The sequence below is a fragment of the Rhincodon typus genome, chromosome 25, assembly GCF_021869965.1.
Source record: "Rhincodon typus isolate 14 chromosome 25, sRhiTyp1.1, whole genome shotgun sequence".
In the NCBI taxonomy this organism is placed as follows: domain Eukaryota; kingdom Metazoa; phylum Chordata; class Chondrichthyes; order Orectolobiformes; family Rhincodontidae; genus Rhincodon; species Rhincodon typus.
The window spans coordinates 2,775,722-2,792,939 of NC_063356.1; the positions used below are offsets into that span (position 1 = coordinate 2,775,722).

Sequence of the window (17,218 nt, forward strand, 5' to 3'; positions counted from 1 at the left end):
GTCTCCACTATCTCCTGTATGAGAAACAGAAATCTGCAGATCAACATTCTATTATCTGTTTAATTACTATATCCTTTGGCTGTGACAGATCCCCACCAATAATTTTGAAGTCCCATTATGCTAAAAAAAATTAGTTCTCTTCATTGTGCATATATTCCCTTCAATTTATTTAATGTGCAAGTAGCTGATGTTTAAAGATGCTAATGTGCTGCAGTTCTGTGCAGCTGTGTAGCTGTTGCTCATCTTTCTGTTTGCTGTATCATGTAACTTCACATTTCTACCAATCTCACTCATCCTCAAGTTTAATCACACCCCCATTGTCAGCTGGGCCTTCAGCTGTCTGGACCCTAAGCTCTTGTATTCCAATCCTAAACCTTTCCTCTTTTAACATACTTATTGGAACTTATCTCTTTGACTAAGTGTTTGGTCATTTGTCCTTGTATCTCTTTATGCAGTGTTAACTTTTAGGTGCTGACATTTTTGTGTGAAGCACCATAGGATATAAAATGGTTGGCGCAAAGTGTAACACAGTGAAACCAAACTTCTCAACTTGTTAGAAATGTCTCGAAACAGGGTGATGCTCAGTAGTTTTAACTTGGATGTTGGTCGTGGCTAAACAATGATTGCATCGTTTAAATTGATTAACCAACCAATCAGATCGTCATTGCATTGCAAAAACAGAAATTGCTGGTGACACTGAGCAGGTCTGGCAGCATCCATGGAGAGGAAGCAGAGTTAACATTTTGAGTCCAGTGACCGTTCTGCTGAACTGGTTGTTGCAATTGGTTGAACATACTCCAACCCTCAAAGCCTGTAGACAATTATTCTTGAGGATTCTTGTGGTGTAGTGGTAGTGTCCCTTCCTCTGAACCACAAAGCCTAAGTTAGTGTCTCACTTGCTCCTGAGGTGTGTAATAATATCTCTGAACAGGGTGATAAGAAAATACCCAAACAATTACTCTTCCTTCATCCAAGAAACAGCAAAAACTCACAATCACTGGCTCCAAAACTCAACTACTGACATGTGGCAGAAAGGAGTGGAGAGATACAGGGGACAAAGTATGAATAGGGGGGTATTGCAATTGGAAGGAAGCTTGTGTGGAGTGTAAATCCTGATGTAGATGTGAAACTTCAATCAGATCTGTCTTCTGTCCTTTCTTTTCCAGGGAAGAGAATTCCAGACTGTTCAATCTTCCCTGATAACTTCACCATCTTGATTCTGTTAACATCCTTGATAATCTTTTGCGGTTCCTCCAGCGCTTTAATATCCTGTTTCTGATCTGTAGTTTTGAAATAGTTTTATGTAAAGCATACCCAATATTTGCATTCTTATCAGTTAAAATCCACCTGCATTTGCAAACACTAACAGCTCTTACTTTGTTGATTTGGAATTCTTTCAACAGTGAAGCAGTAACTTTGACAGTATGTAACCTTTCTAAACCTCCATGAAACTCAGCCAGGGATACAACAGCGACTGCCTCATTCCCAGCAGAAGTCACATGTTTCGGTTCATCATTTGCAGAGAGAGCTACAACACTTTGCTTCCAATTCTCTAACATCCTGTTCCCCAGAGCTCTTCTTCCTTTGCTGTGAAAAAACATAATCGTTTTATGTCATAAACCAGCTTCAATGGAAAAAAGACTCAAGTGGGCTGTGCAATTAGTGGACATTTCAATATCAATAATCTTATACCATGGCCATTGTTCTTCACCTATAATGAGGTGAATGGTCTCCTGCACTAAAAACTGTTCCTGTACACCTGTATGAAGAAAGACTAACCAATATTGTTTTACCAATTAGAGAAATTGCTGATTGCTCGACCAGAAGTTAAGAGCATTCACTTTTCTGGACAAATAAGGAATGAATGTTCACAATTAGGGATCTTTTTCCTACAAAAGAGAAGCTGATGGGTAACCAGATAGAGATAAATTATGAAAGGATTCATTCAGGTAAAACTTAGGGGTAATCTGTAGCAAAGACTAAAACTTAGGATCATGAATATAAGACAGATGCTAACAAATCTAATAGGGAATTCAATAGAAACCTCTTTGCTCAGACGATGGGAAAATGTGGAACTTGCTCCCACAGTTGACGTGAATAGGACAGATGCTCTTAAGTGGAAGCTGGATTTGAGGAAGCAAAGTGGGACGAGGCTCAAGAGGAAGAGATTAAAATTGACCAGTTGCTATGTTTCTGTGCGGAAGCCAAAAAGCATGAATGGAGAAAACTTTGCTGAATTCAGGTGTTATGATCCCAGCTGATAGTAATACTGGGCAAGTCAGACCCCAGAGTGAAACCTGGCTTGATAAACAATAGGTTTTATTGTTACAGTTGACAATGCTCACTGGAATAGTGCATTGGAAATCAAGCTCAACTATTTACACAATCATCACAAATACAAAAGGATTTAATCAAACTCAATCACAATTTGGTTACGGTGGTGATCAGTCACGGAGCACGTTCACACAAGGCTGCCAATATTCTTTTAATAAAATAACCCAAGTTGATTACACAAAAGAAAAGAAAGCAATCTAGAAAAATTGCAACATAAACTGCAAAAGATTTACACTTCTTTTCTGATAATATCCTTTACAGTCACTCAATCCCAATGAAGTATGACTCCCATCTTAACTCTTTAATTTCTCATACAAAAATCTCTTTCCAGATTCTCCTTGGATGGCTGAATCAGGTTAAGGACTATTTTTCCAGCTCTGGAGGCCTGAATACTTCCTTCCAAATCTGACAGCCTGCAGATTTCTACCAACTCCCACAGCCTGGAAACTTACACCAGCTTGAAATCTGTCCTCCTGCTAGGATGCCCTTTTCTTCTTCCAATTTCAGCCTATTGATGGCCCTGCTCATCTGTCCTTCTGTATGTCATGCAAATTTAACTTTGTAAGCACTTCTTCAATAACTCTGTCCAGGGAGTTGATCGAGTCATGCTTTCTTGGGAAATATGTCTTTAGTTCACTTTTCAAAATAACTTTCTGATCTCTGTTAAAAGAAAGCAAGTCACCTTCACAAAACTGAAAATTAAATCTATTTTCCTGTACTTTCAAATCCAAGTTCGCCAATTAATAACAATGTATGACAACCATATATTACAGGTCTTGAGGCCATGTAATAGTAACAGGTGGATATATATTTATTTTTCTTTTTATCTCTCCTAAGAACTTGTACTGAAAAATCTGTACCTAAGTATCTTGTACCTAAGTTGATGCCGTAAGTGGCAACTTGTAAACTTTTCACTGTACTCATTTGAGTACATGTGACAATAAAGCTCATTCATTCAGTTCAATGTGTCCCAGAGAATGGCTGGAATGAGGAACTTGGAAAGGCAAATAACCAAGAGTTATTCAAGGGGAACAAATGAAAGGTCATGTTGATTGAGTGTGAATATGAAAACAATTACAGAGCAGTTAGATCTGTTTCTCTGCTGTAGATATAACGTCATTCCTTACAGTAAATAAGCTCTTTGTGATACTTTTCACAGAAGGAGTGAGCTTTGGATTGACAGGACAGTCACTGTTGTCTTCTGATTCTCGAGCTCAATCTTTGCTTATTACCAAAGAAGTTTGGAAAATTGAGATATTTTCGAATCAACCCGTTCAGGGATGTTTTTACACACCTCTGGAGCAGGTGGGACTTTAACCCAGGTCTTCTGTCTCAGAGGTAGGGACACTACCGCTGCATCACATGAGACCCTAGTTTGGAAAATTGAAGTTGAGCTTAATTTATTTTTTTATCGCCTCCCTTTAGATGACCCTTTAGAACAGAGATGAGGAGGAATTTCTTCAGCCAGTGGGTGGTGAATCTATGGAGCTCAATGCTGCAGGAGGCTGTGGAGGCCACGTCATTGAATGTCTTTAGGACAGAGATAGATAGGACCTTGATTGGTAAGGGGATCTCAGGTTGTGGGGAGAAAGCAGAAGAATGGGGTTGAGAAACATATCATTCATGGTCAAATGGTGAGGCACCTAATGGGCTAAGTGACCTAATTCTGCTCCTGTATCTTATGGTCTTATGAAAGGAGTATGGGAAAAACAGATGAGTAAGACCAGTGGAAGCCTGGAAGTTGTAGGCCAGTTTGATTCACTTCAATTGTAATTCAACAATCAGAGCTGGATTGTAAGGCCTGCACTTAGTTTGGAGAGCACTTTTTCAGAACGATGTGACAGATTTAGACTCACTAAGATGTTTTTTCCAGAGATGAGGGAATTACAAATATGAGGGATGACCTGAGACATTAGAGAATATCTTTCACACCAGAGCTAAATGATGAAAGTGATTTTTAAAAAATGGTGTTTTGAGATTGTGAAGGGTTTATGAAAGAGTAGATGGTGATGAATTGTTTCCTTTGGTGAATGAGAGAGTGATAAGAGGCCACACATTTAAGATATTCGCAAAGTGAAGGGTAAAGAAAAAGTACTTGGAATGCAGAAATCACTATCAAAAACGGAGAACAGGTTCTTTGAAAGTAAGTGAAGTGATTGAAAAGTTTTCCTCCAGATAACATATCATCTTGACTTGGACTTACATCACTATTCCTTGGGTCAGATTCCTGGAACTCCCTTCCCACCAGCACTATGTGTGTGTGCCCACACCACATGGAATGTAATGATTTAAGGAGTCAGCTCACAACCAGTGTGCCCAGACTATGTGAGATTCCCCATTTCAGTACAGTTTCAGATGGGATACCCAAACGATTCAGCTCTGAGTAAGGAAGAATGAATTGTGTGCTATCCTCCCCACTTCATTCATGCATTCTCCGTCCCCACCACTAACCACGGTTGGTCACAACAAGGTTAATTTAAAAACTGATCCTCTTCCTTATAGATAACTTTCTCCCACATTCAAGCCAATTATATTTTAAAAGGAGTCAATTCAACCAGGCTTTCTCAAGTTAACGAAGAGTGAGTGAATTAATTAGTCAATGCATCACACATACAAACAGATTAGAAACAAAGGGTGAGGTTAAAAGGCTAAAACTTTTTAAAAAGAAGGTATATGGATCTGATTCTGAAATGTTCACAGAGATCTGACAGTTGAATGCTATAGCCATCACAGTGGATATTACTGGTAGCATTGACATTTGTAGTTGAACAGTCAGTTTTGTTTTCCTTAGTTTTACAGATTGGTTGAGCAAGGCTGGTCAACCCCTTGTTATCCATGTAGTCACAAGAGATCTCAGTCCAGTCTGTTTTGATGTGCCTTCCTTACTGTTCCCAACAGCATCACCCCACTCTCTTTGAAGGGCTGTTATTTAACATTCAACTCACATCAGTAGGTGTGACATTCCCTAGGTCTCTCTCTCTCTCTCTCTGTCTGTCTCTCTCCAAATACCCATTTAGTTTATATCCACAGCCATTACACTCAGTTAGGGAATGGATAATAAATGCTGGTCCAGCCAGTTATGCCTTCAACCCATGAAAGAACTTTTGAAAAAGGGATAAGGGGAAGAGCAGGAAGGTGATGATAGACTCTGTGGGATGTTAAAGGATAGAGAATGAACACACAGACAGTTCAATTAGACTGGGTGTGATTAAAGGATCAAGGAATAAGTAGGAGATTGGGTTAGAGAAGTTAGGACATTTAAGTCATTGAAAATTACACTACAGAATGAGGCCATTCAGTCCATTATGTCTATGTCATTTTAAAAACAACTATCCACCCTAATCCCATTTTCCAGAACCTGGTCTGTAACTTTGTAGATTACAGCATCTCAGGTCCGTAACCAAGTTTGAAATTTGGAAAAGTCTCCTGCCTCTACCATCCTTCAGGTAGTGAGTTGCAAACCCCTATCTCCCTCTGGAAGAAAAACATTATCCTCATTTCCCCTCTAATCCTTCTACCAATTTCTTAAACTCTTTGCCCTATCATTACTGATCTCTCTGCTAAGGAAATTCGTCCTTCCTATCCACTCCATCCAGACCCTTCAATTTTATAATCCACAACTAAATGCCCCCACCCTCCTCTGCACTAAAGAAAACAAGCATAGCCTATTAAATTTTTGTTTATAGCTAAAATTCCCAGTCCTGGTAACATCATCTGTACCTTCCCTAGTATGATCATATCCTTCCTGTGATGTGGTGACCAGAGCTGTACACAATCCTCTAGCAGAAGGACTGTCTTGTGTAGTTCTAACATGACTTTCCTGCTTTTCTCCTTCAGTCAATAAAGGAAAGAATCCCACAGACTTCCTTTACCACTTGTCCTGCTCCCTTCAGAGACCTGGCCTTGTTCCTCTATATTTTCTAGTTACCTTCCATTTATTGTCTATTAAAAGTTCCACATAGATGAATACAACTGTTTAGAGTATTTATTGAGAAAATGGTGGTAAGCAGCTTTCTTGAATATATTTTGGTGGCTTGCTAGGTCTTTCAGACCTCTTGTCATCTCAGCCTGAGAGGCAGCTTTGTTTGGAAAATGGGATTGGGATGGATAGCTATTTTTAAAATGACGTAGACATAATGGACTGAATGGCCTCATTCTGTACTGTAATTTTCAATGACTTAAATATCCTAACTTCTCTAATCCTACTCTCCTACTTATTCCTTGATCCTTTAAGCACACCCAGTCTAATCGAACTGTCTGTGTGTTCATTTTCTATTCACCAATACTGCCCAATCTTCTGATCATCTCTGAGAAATTTTGTTTTTATTGCAGCATTGACAAGATTTTGCTTTTGAGAGGGTCAGTCACTTTGCTGGGGATCACATTTGGGCCACACTGGGCAAGGATGGCAGGTTTTCATCCCTAAAGGATCACAGACTCCGGAGAGTGAGTGAGAGAGTTGGACTGGATGATTCATGTGGAGAAAAGATCCCCAGGAATAAGATGTGCTACATGGCCTGGTAATATTGTCATATTCTGGTATTCTGCCAGAATTGGAGACTTGCATGAATCCTCTTCGTCAAAGAGAAGTGATGTCGATAAGCAGGGATTTTTTGAACTGGAGAAACTCTTTCTGAAGGATGTCATTGCAAGAGGAATACTTTGCTGATGCAATTTTATGTCTGCAACACTTCACAAATATGTCTTTGTCTTGTTCATCCCAAATTCCTGCAGAGATTGAAAAGGCAGTCAGTAAAAAACAGGAATGATAAAGTCTACCCAACGGGTCATGCAGAGAAGAAAGAAAACATCAAGAAAAATCGTTACAAAGACATTGTACCCTGTAAGTCAAAATTTCCCATTTCAAATCTTCCGATCCTTTTCAGAGAACACTATTATCCTCGAGGACTTTTCTGTTGTTAACTTAGGTTCAACTTTTTTGCTCAATTAATACTGAGGATCTTAAGTTGATATCTCAGAAAGACAAATAACTGCATTTTAAGGGTATAGTAGGATATTTATTGACACACAATTGAAAATTTGAAGCATTTAATTTGAAGCTAAATGTTCCTGTTTTATACCATCTTTAACTAGATGTAAAAATTGATGAAGGAGTATCAGGATTTCATGATGTTTCGGTACTTGGACCTTATCCTGTGCATTGTGTTGCTATATTTTCTTCACATTTGACAGGGTTAGGCAGAGAGTAAACTATTAAAGATCTGAAAAATGAACATAAACTTACTCAAACATGCATGCTTCTGGCTTTAATAGAATTAGAACTAAGGAAGGGGGTTGAGACTGTTTAATGATACGATCTGTCTGCCTCCATTTCGCAAGTTTCCTATTTTAACCTACGCTGGACAGGCTTCACAAAACCAGTGAGGAAAAGGAGGCTCAGACCAGTCAAATCCATTAGGGAAATGGTTTTATAGAACAGCTTGTGGGCCAGGAAGAGCAGGAAAGTTTCCTCCGAATCCAACATACACCACACCTGGAACCTTCCTCTACTTCCCTGGTCTTTATATATATATGAGCTTTAAAGTAATAAAATTTCCCCCAAACTATATTTGCTTCTGCTCACCTTGCCTGATTACCAAGCCCCTCACCAATCATAGGGAATCACCCAGCTCTGATCCCCATGATTATCAAACGCCTTCCCTGATCACCAAACAAACCCATTCACACAATTACATGCTCATTCTCAACTCACCCACAGAACTACCATCTACCTCTCAGATCCCTGAGCCCCTACAGTCTCTCCCCACTAACTGCAAACTTCAAGCCTCCTGTGCCCTCGTTATCACTCCCTGCTGTGTTTTAAAAAGCAACAGCGTGGTGTGGAATTAAAACATATGGGAACACAATAAAATGCCGATGTCATCACTGTAACTCACACTCACAATTAGGTAGTGAACTTTTCTGGATTTGAACTGAATCAGTTAGTGTTTTCAATCACTCACTAGTTGTTGGCATTTTGCCCTACTTCTGTGACATCTGATTCATTAGATTCCAACATAGAATTGCTCTCAAACTGAATCCACCCTGTAGCTAAAAGATCAGAGAAGATAACACACCAGTGAGTATATATCTGTGGTTAAGAGCCTTTTTGTTTCCGTAAATGATGGAAATAATTATCACAACCATGTTTAGAATCCAGAGTACAGTTCTGGTCGCAGAACTGTAAAGTATTATAGCAGCTGTCAAAAGTTCACAGCAGAGAACAACTGGTGAACAACTGGAATGAATGAGTTGAGGGATTATGAGGAGAATATAATAAATTGGACATCTTTGTACAGGAAAAGGGACTGTCTGGAGGCCAAATGATTGCTATTTTTAAGATTCTAAAGGGATTAGATCTCATTGACCATGGTGCATTTCACCTTGTTTGGAACAGTAGAACCAGAAAACAATGTACATGAAGGGGTTAAATTCTAAAATAATTTATAGAAGCTTTATTTCAGCCAGTGAGCAGTCAATCAGTGGATCAGGTAGATGGTGGAAACAATTAGTGTAGACTTATTCGAATACAGATTATATGGATTTATTTCAAAAAATAAAACTTTGAGGTCCATTATTGGACTATTTTGATGCATGATATGCAGTGAACGTGACATAGAGTCATAGAGCTTTACAGCATGGAAGCAGACCTTTTGATCCATCTTACCAATGCCAACCAGTTATCCTAAAGTAACCTAGTACCATATCTCTCTAAACCCTTCCTGTTCATATACCCATCTAGATGCCTTTTAAATGTCATAATTGTACCAGCCTCCACCACTTCCTCTGGCAACTCATACACCCACTGCGTGAAAAACTTGCCCCTTAGATCCCTTTTAAATTTTTCCCCTCTCACCTTAAACCTATGCCCTCTAGTTTTGGACTGCACTACCCTGGGGGGAAAGACCCTATCCTTGACCCTCATAATTTTATAAACTTCGATAAGGTGACCCCTCAGCCTCTGACACTCCAGGGGAAAATAGCCCCGGCCTATTCAGCATTTTCCAAAGATCAAACCCGCTAACCCTGGCAACATCCTTGGAAATCTTTTCTGAACCCTTTCAAGTTTCACAACATCCTTCCTATAGCGGGGAGACCAGAATTGCACACAGTATTCCAATAGTGGCCTAACCAATGTCCTGTACAGCCGCAACATGACCTCCCAACTCCTATACTCAATGCACTGACCAATGTCCGTCCTCCCTGGACTGACCTATCTCCTCCCTACCTCCCCACCTACACTCACCTTTACTGGCTCCATCCCTGCCTCTTTGACCTGTCTGTTTCCTTTCCACCTATCTTCTCCTCAATCCATCTTATATCCGCCTCCCCCTCTCTCCCTATTTATTTCAGAACCTCCTTCCCCTCCCCCATTTCTGATGAAGGGTCTAGGCCCAAAATGTCAGCCTTCCTGCTCCTATGATGCTGCTTGGCCTGCTGTGTTCATCCAGCTCTACACCTTGTTATCTCAAGTATACCAAACACCTTCTTCACTATCCTATCTACCTGCAACTCCACTTTCACGGAGCCATGAACCTGCACTCCAAAGTCTCTTTGTTCAGCAACACTCCTTTACCATTAAGTGTACAAGTCCTGCCATGATTTGCCTTTCCAAAATGCAGAACCTCACATTTACCTAAATTAAGCTCCATCTGCCACCCTTTGGTCCATCTGTTCAAAGCCCCGTTGTACTCCGAGGTGATCTTTTTGGTGTCATCTGCAAACTTACTAATCATGCCACCTACACTCTCATGCAAATCATTTATATAAATGACCAAAAGCAGTGGACCCAGCACCGATCCTTGTGGCACACTGCTGGTCACAGCCTCCAGTCTGAAAAGCAATCCCCCACCACACCTTTGAGCCAGTTCTCTATTCAAATGGCTAGTTCTCCCTGTATTTCATATGATCTAACCTTGCTAACCAGTCTACCATGAGGAACCTTGTCAAATGTCTTGCTGAAGTTCCTATAGATCACATGTTTGGAAGAAGTATCCTTGAATATTTTTAAGGCAAATGTAAACAAACTTTTGGGAAGAAATGGGGTGAAAGATCACTGGGGATCGGCAAGAATGTGGAGTTGAGGTTAGAGTCAGATCAGCCGTGATCTTATTGAATGATGGACCAGGCTCAAAGGGGCGATTGGCTTCTAGCCCATATATCCATCAAACTTTGGACCAATGCTTCCGAAAGCTTTCCATCACTGGAGTTTTTCCTCGCATCATGTTTGGCGTCTGTTGTAGTGATTGAGATTGATCACTGATTCGGGAATAACTCCATTACTGCTGCATCTTGCAGCTCCCAGGATGTGAGAAGGTGAACTAGAAACTAGAAGCCCATCCTGTGACAGTACAATGAAGAGTTCTGGGAGCAACTTATGGAAGACTCAGCTCTGTTATAACCTGCCCATCAAACTCCAAATGAGAATTTCTTGTGAGATGCCTGTTCTAGCATCACTTCTACCTTCATAGAACCTTTGGAGATGAATATGCCCCATTTATACTGCCGGATAATCTACTTTTTGTGAACCTGAGTATGTAGGTATTGGTTCACTGCTTTTAAGTTTCTGAAATTACCAAGTTGATGGAAACTACAGACACGTCTGGGTCAAATAAGTAGCTTAGCTCCTCTTAGCTCAATGGGCAGAACAAGGAAATGGAAAATGTGTGTTGGGTGTATACGTATAATTTGCATTTTGTTTTTCAGTTGATCACAGCCGAGTGCAGCTGTCGCTGATCATTTCCGACAGTGATTCTGATTATATCAATGCCAATTTCATCAAGGTATGCACTTTCTAAATGGAAATGTTGTGACAATAAAAAAATGGCAGAGCATTTCAGTTGAAACCATCCCCACTGTTGAGTTAGTCATGCAGTGGGAAAATGTGTAAGTCACTGACAGGTCAAAGTCATAGAAACTGAGGTTTTCCTCTTTATAGCAGAGAAGGTAAAGATGAAATTGGAAACAATGCTGCAGGCAGGACTGGATTAGCTGTTAAATATTGCAGACTTTAATGTATTTAGAAATTATCTGGAAGGCAGGCACCATGGGGTAACTATTAATTAAAATAATATGCAGCAAGAAAGGACTTAACTAGGCATAGGGACAGACATCCTAATAAATTGAGGAAATGGTTCAGAAGTGATGAATCATATTTGCAGGCACTCTGCAAGCCATCAGACAGGAGAAAGAATGTGGAGGGAGAATTATTTAGATATATACATCTCCCGAGAAAATACCATAGTCGGGTGGTTTGAACTGAATAAACTGATGGGGAGAGGAAGTGGCAGGAGAGAAAGGGATGGAGATTTTATTTTGTGCGCAAGACTTGCTTTCTGAGCCACTATGTAAGAAGTCCAACAAAAGAATAAGCATTGCTAAACATGGAAAAGAAATGAGACCAAGTGAGAGAAGTAGACCATGGTAATAATGATCACATTATAAGAATTATTACAGAGATAGAAAGAAAAATATAGTCCTAAATCAAAGTAATAGACTGGAATATTAACCAGCTGTGAGAGGACAAGAATGGGGCAAAGGAGGGTAAACTGGAGAAAAGTATTGAGAAATAAAGAGGTTAAACAACAGCATGTGGTATTTAAAGGAGATACTGATTGATATGAACTTTATCATATCTGATAATGAAGAATGCTCTCAGTATTACGTAAAAGATTTTCTCCAGTATCATGTTTTTCTCCTATAAAGGGTTTAAAACTCTCAATCTTCTAAATCCAAGGAGCAGGTGGTGCTGGCTGACCCAAGTTCTTACAGACCCTTACTACCTAAAAACTAACAGAAAGCAAAGAGTGGGGATAAATGAGTGTTTTTCTGGTTGGAGATCAGTGACTAGTAGTGTGCTTCAGGGATCAATGTTGGGACCTCAATTGTTTACAATCTACATAGATGATTTAGAGTTAGGGACCAAATATAGTGTGTTAAAGTTTACAGATGACACTGAGATGAGTGTAGAGCAAAGTATGAACAGCACAGTGGAAGCCTGCAGAGGGACATAGAAAGGTTAAGTGAGTGGACAAGGGTCTGGCAGATGGAGTAGCATGTTGGTAAATCTGAGGTCATCCATTTTGGTAGGAATAACAGCGAAATGGACTATTATTTAAATGGTGAAAAATTGCAGCATGCTGCTGTGCAGAGGGACCTGGATGTCCTTGTGCATGAATCATAAAAAGTTGGTTTGCAAGTGCAGCAGGTAATTAAAAAGGCAAATGGGATATTGTTTTTCATTGCAAGAGGGATGGAGTTTAAAAACAGGGAGGTTATGCTGCAGCTGTATAAGGTGCTGGTGAGGCCACACCTGGAGTACTGGTCTCCTTACTAGAGAAAGGATGCACTGGCACTGGAGGGGCTGCAGAGGAGATTCACTAGGTTGATTCCAGAATTGAGAGGGTTGGCTTATGAAGAGACATTGAGTAGATTGGGACTACATTCACGGGAATTTAGAAGAATGAGGGGGGATCTTATAGAAACACATAAAATTAAGAAAGAAATAGATAAGGTGGAAGCAGGGAGGTTGTTTCCCCTGGCAGGTGTAACTAGAATGAGGGGGCATAGCCTCAAAATAAGGATAACCAGATTTAGGACTGAGTTGAGGAGGAATTTCTTCTCCCAAAGTGTTGTGAATCTGTGGAATTTGCTGCACAGTGAAGCAGTTGAGGTTACCTCGTTGAATATTTTTAAAGCAAAGAAAGATAGATTTTTGAACAGTTAAGGAATTAAGGGTTATGGTGAGCGAGTGAGTAAGTCGAGCTGAGTCCACGAAAAGATTAGCCACTAGCTTGTTGAATGTTGGAGTAGGTTCAATGGGCCAGATGGCCTACTCCTGCTCCTGGGTCTTATGTTCTCATGTCATTAATCTGAGACTAGATCAGTACATCTCAAAACATATATCTGATAAAATATGCACTTTTCTTTAACATTATATTTTGTGACTTGCACTTCATTTGATAGAGTATATTTTTCAAAAGTCAATTTACATTGGGTGGCATTTATTAATGGTTTTCTCTCGAAGGGAGTGTATGGACCAAAAGCTTATATAGCAACACAAGGTCCTTTGCCCCATACAGTGACGGACTTCTGGAGGATGCTGTGGGAATATAATGTCCTGGTAAGTTTTTGATTTTTTTCAGTCTAATGTTTGAATATATACCATCTGAAAATTGTGCAAAATGTCACCACCAAACAGTATTGCAATTCCCAACAAAATCAAAACACTGCAGATAGTTGAAATCAGAAATTAAGGGTGAAACTTAGAAACATAGAAGATAGGAGCAGCAGGAGGCCATTCAGCCCTTCGAGCCTGCTCCACCATTCTTCACAATCATGGATGATCATCCAACTGAATAGCCTAATCCTGTTTTCTCCCCATAATCTTTGATCCCATTCGTCCCAAGAGCTATAGCTAGTCGCCTCTTGAACGTATTCAATGTTTTGGCATCAACTGCTTCCTGTGGTAATGAATTCCACAGGCTCACCACTCTTTGGGTGAAGAAATGTCTCCTCACCTCTGTCCTAAATCGTTTACTGTACTTTTGGAAAAATTTGGAAGGTCACTGCAAAGAGACAAAATTAAAGTTTCAGGTCAAAGATTTTTCATCTGAACTGTAATGGTTAGGGATCTGAAAAGTGCTAGCTTTGTTTTGTAATTCTCACTGAGGTTAGCACAAGTTTAAATGTTCAGAGGGACATGATGGGCTGAATGGCCTCCTCTTGAACTGTAATAATTTTGTGATTCTTGCTGTTGAGGATTTTTAAAGGATTGTTCATTCTCCAGCAAAGTTAACATTGATTTCCCTTCTCTAGTTGCCCTAATTTGATTCAACAAATTGGGTTAAGGCCCATTTCAGTCAGTAGTTAAGGGTGTTCACATGGGTCTGGACTCAGGTAGATATCCTTCCTTAAAAGACATTAGGGAACCACTTAGTGGGGGCAGGGTTGGGGTGGCAGTATACTCTGACAGGCTCTTATTTGCTTTTACTCTCCTTTTTATTTTGAGATTTTTAAAAACTCAATTCAAATTTACTGTAGTGAGATTTGAATTCATGTAGTCTGAATTATTAATTCAGCAACTTCCTGAATTAAAGGATTGCAGAGCTTGGGAGTAGGAACTGGTAGAGTTGGCCTCATTTTTAAAAAATTTGTTCATGGGATGAGGGTGTCACGGACTAGGCAGCATTTATTGCCTACAGGGCAGCTGACAGTCAACCATGTTGTTGTGGGTCTGGAGTCACATGTAGGCCAGACCAGGTAAGGATGGCAGTTCTTTCCCTAATGGACATTAGTGAATCAGATGGGGTTTTTGCTGACAATTGACAATGGATTCCTAGTCATCATTTTAGTTCCAGATTTTTATTAAATTCAAATTCCACCAACTTCTGTGGCAGGATTTGAACCCAGGTCTCCAGACCATTGCCTGGGTCTCTGGATTAACAGTGCAGTGATACTACACTAGGCCATTGCCTGCCCCCTCCTTCTGGACAATTTTTTTTTTCCCCAGAGAGCAGGCTCTGGTGTGTTAGCCCAACTGTCTAGTTTTGTTCTGGGTGATTCTATAATTCCCAGAAACCCTACAGTGTGGAAACAGGCCCTTTGACCCAACAAGTCCACACTGACCCTCAGAGCATACCACCCAGACCCAACCCCCTATAACCCTATAACCCTATAACCCACCTAATCTACACATCCCTGAACACTACAGGCAATTTAGCATGGCCAATCCACCTAACCTGCACATCTTCGGACTGTGGAAGGAAACCGGAACACCCAGAGGAAACCCATGCAGACAATGTGCAAACTCCACACAGACAGTCACCCAAGTGTAGAATCGAACCCAGGTCCCTGGTGCTGTGAGGCAGCAGTGTTAACCACTGAGCCACCATGCCACCCTCATCTTGTATAATCTTCTTGTATATTCTTGTATAATCACCACATTATTGTACTCCCACACGACTGAGTGCACTGGTCCTTTATTTGAAATCCATGGTCTGATCACAAAGCAAAGAGTCTGTACAAACCTCATAAAGTGGGATCCAATCCTTGCTGGGACATTATCTGATGTCTGTGGAATGGTTTGTTGTGTTGTGAAGCTGGGTCGTGATAAACATCTGAAAATGAAAGAATTCCGCTGATTTATATTTAAACCCACGTTCCTGGAAGCTTTCCAAAATGAGACTGAACAGGGGTCTTTGTCCAGGTGCACGGTTGAGATATGATTGTTAGGCAGGATCCTCCAACCACTGTGTCAAATGGTCAATTCAGGTCAAAAAAATAATGTAGGCTGCCATGCAGTTTGCAGGAACTGAGCAGTGGGCAATCAAAGGGAAATTCTTATTGCATGAGCTTTATTATAAAGTTGACATTTGCAGAACTAAGGATATAACCGGTTTCATGTAAAAAAACAATAAATATGCGGAAAGTTCGAGGCATGAACCTGTCAGAAAATTTCTTGGCAAAACCGCTCACAGCCAATTTGACAGCTTCCCTATTCTCCATTCCGTGCAGCTTCCACATTCTGGGTTCCTGGTTTTAAAAACTGGAAATATCAAGAATCATTTGACTCTTTCCCAACACTGAGCCACTAATTCAGAGCACATCCATTCTGAGTTCTATTGTGGTGGTTTCAGTACTCAAAAGACCTTTGGAAATCTGGGATCGAAGATCTGCTTCAGAAAAATGGAACATGAAGCAGTCAGATTGTTGCAAGAACTCATATTCATAACATCCTTTAGAGAAGGAAACCTGTCACCCTTATCTGATCTAGACCTGTACGTGACTTCCCACACCAACATAGTTGAGTTTTAACCACCTTCTGAAATGGTCTAGTAAACCATTCAGTTTTAACAATCCTTTATCAGTGAGTCAGAAAGAAAGAAGCTCAACGTCACGATATCAGGGTAAACAAAGGTAGACATGAGCCAGTGTAAGGATGCCAGCTTTGCCAGTGATTCCCACGTCCCAAAGCCCAATAGCATAAACAGAATTCTCTCTTTTGCAAACTTTGCTTATCAGAATAAAAAAACCAGAAGAACTGTGGATGCTGTAAATCAGGAACAAAAACAGAAGTTGCTGGAAAAGCCCAGCAGGTCTGGCAGCATCTGTGAAGAGAAATCAGAGTTAACGTTTTGGATCCTGTGACCCTTCCTCAGAACTGATGGTGGCTGGGAAAACGTTGGTTTATGTGCAGAAGATAGGATGGAGGAAGGGGGTAAGGGGTAAACGATAGGTGGGGATGGTACCTGCCTCTTTAACACACCACCCTGCTCCCTGGCCAACATCTCTGTCTCTGGCTTGCTGCAGTGTTCCAGCGAAGCTCAGTGCAAGCTGGAAGAACAACACCTCATTTTCCGCTTGGGGACACTGCAGGCCTCCGGACTCAATATCGAGTTCAATAATTTTAGGGTCTAAACTCTCCCATTTCCTAGCCCCCTACCCCACACACCAGGCCTTGTTATCACATAGCCTGCCATTACATACTACCTATTGTTAGTCACTAACAGTCCCCATTAACAGCTATTCACTCTCCTAGCCCGATCGTTATCAACTCCTTTGTCTATCCAACTGCTCTTCACTCTCTTTGGGCTCTATCCCTACCTATCATTTACTCCTGACCAGTTCTAAGGAAAGGTCACCAGACCTGAAACATTAACTCTGATTGCTCTTCACAGATGCTGTCAGACCTGCTGAGCTTTTCCAGCAACTTCTGTTTTTGTTTTACTTAGCAGAACTTTCTATACACAAAGGGTGCTGGATGTTTGGAGATCTCTTCCACAAACAGCTGTTGATGTTAGTCGAGTTGTTAGCTTTAAATCTGAGATAGATAAATTTTTGTTCAGCAAAGGTATTAAGGGAAATCACACGAGGGCAGGTATAT

The 17,218-nt window shown here is 40.6% G+C and overlaps 1 protein-coding gene across 1 annotated transcript in view; it reads left to right on the plus strand.

Annotated features, from left to right (window-relative positions):
• The window catches only part of LOC109931446 (tyrosine-protein phosphatase non-receptor type 22-like), a 96,731-nt gene that overhangs the window by 7,336 nt on the left and 72,177 nt on the right, over nt 1–17,218 (plus strand). The window contains exons 2-4 of the mRNA XM_048612261.1: nt 7,069–7,177; nt 11,041–11,117; nt 13,361–13,456. Coding sequence (XP_048468218.1) covers nt 7,069–7,177; nt 11,041–11,117; nt 13,361–13,456 — 282 coding nt within the window. The remainder of the gene's footprint in view (nt 1–7,068; nt 7,178–11,040; nt 11,118–13,360; nt 13,457–17,218) is intronic.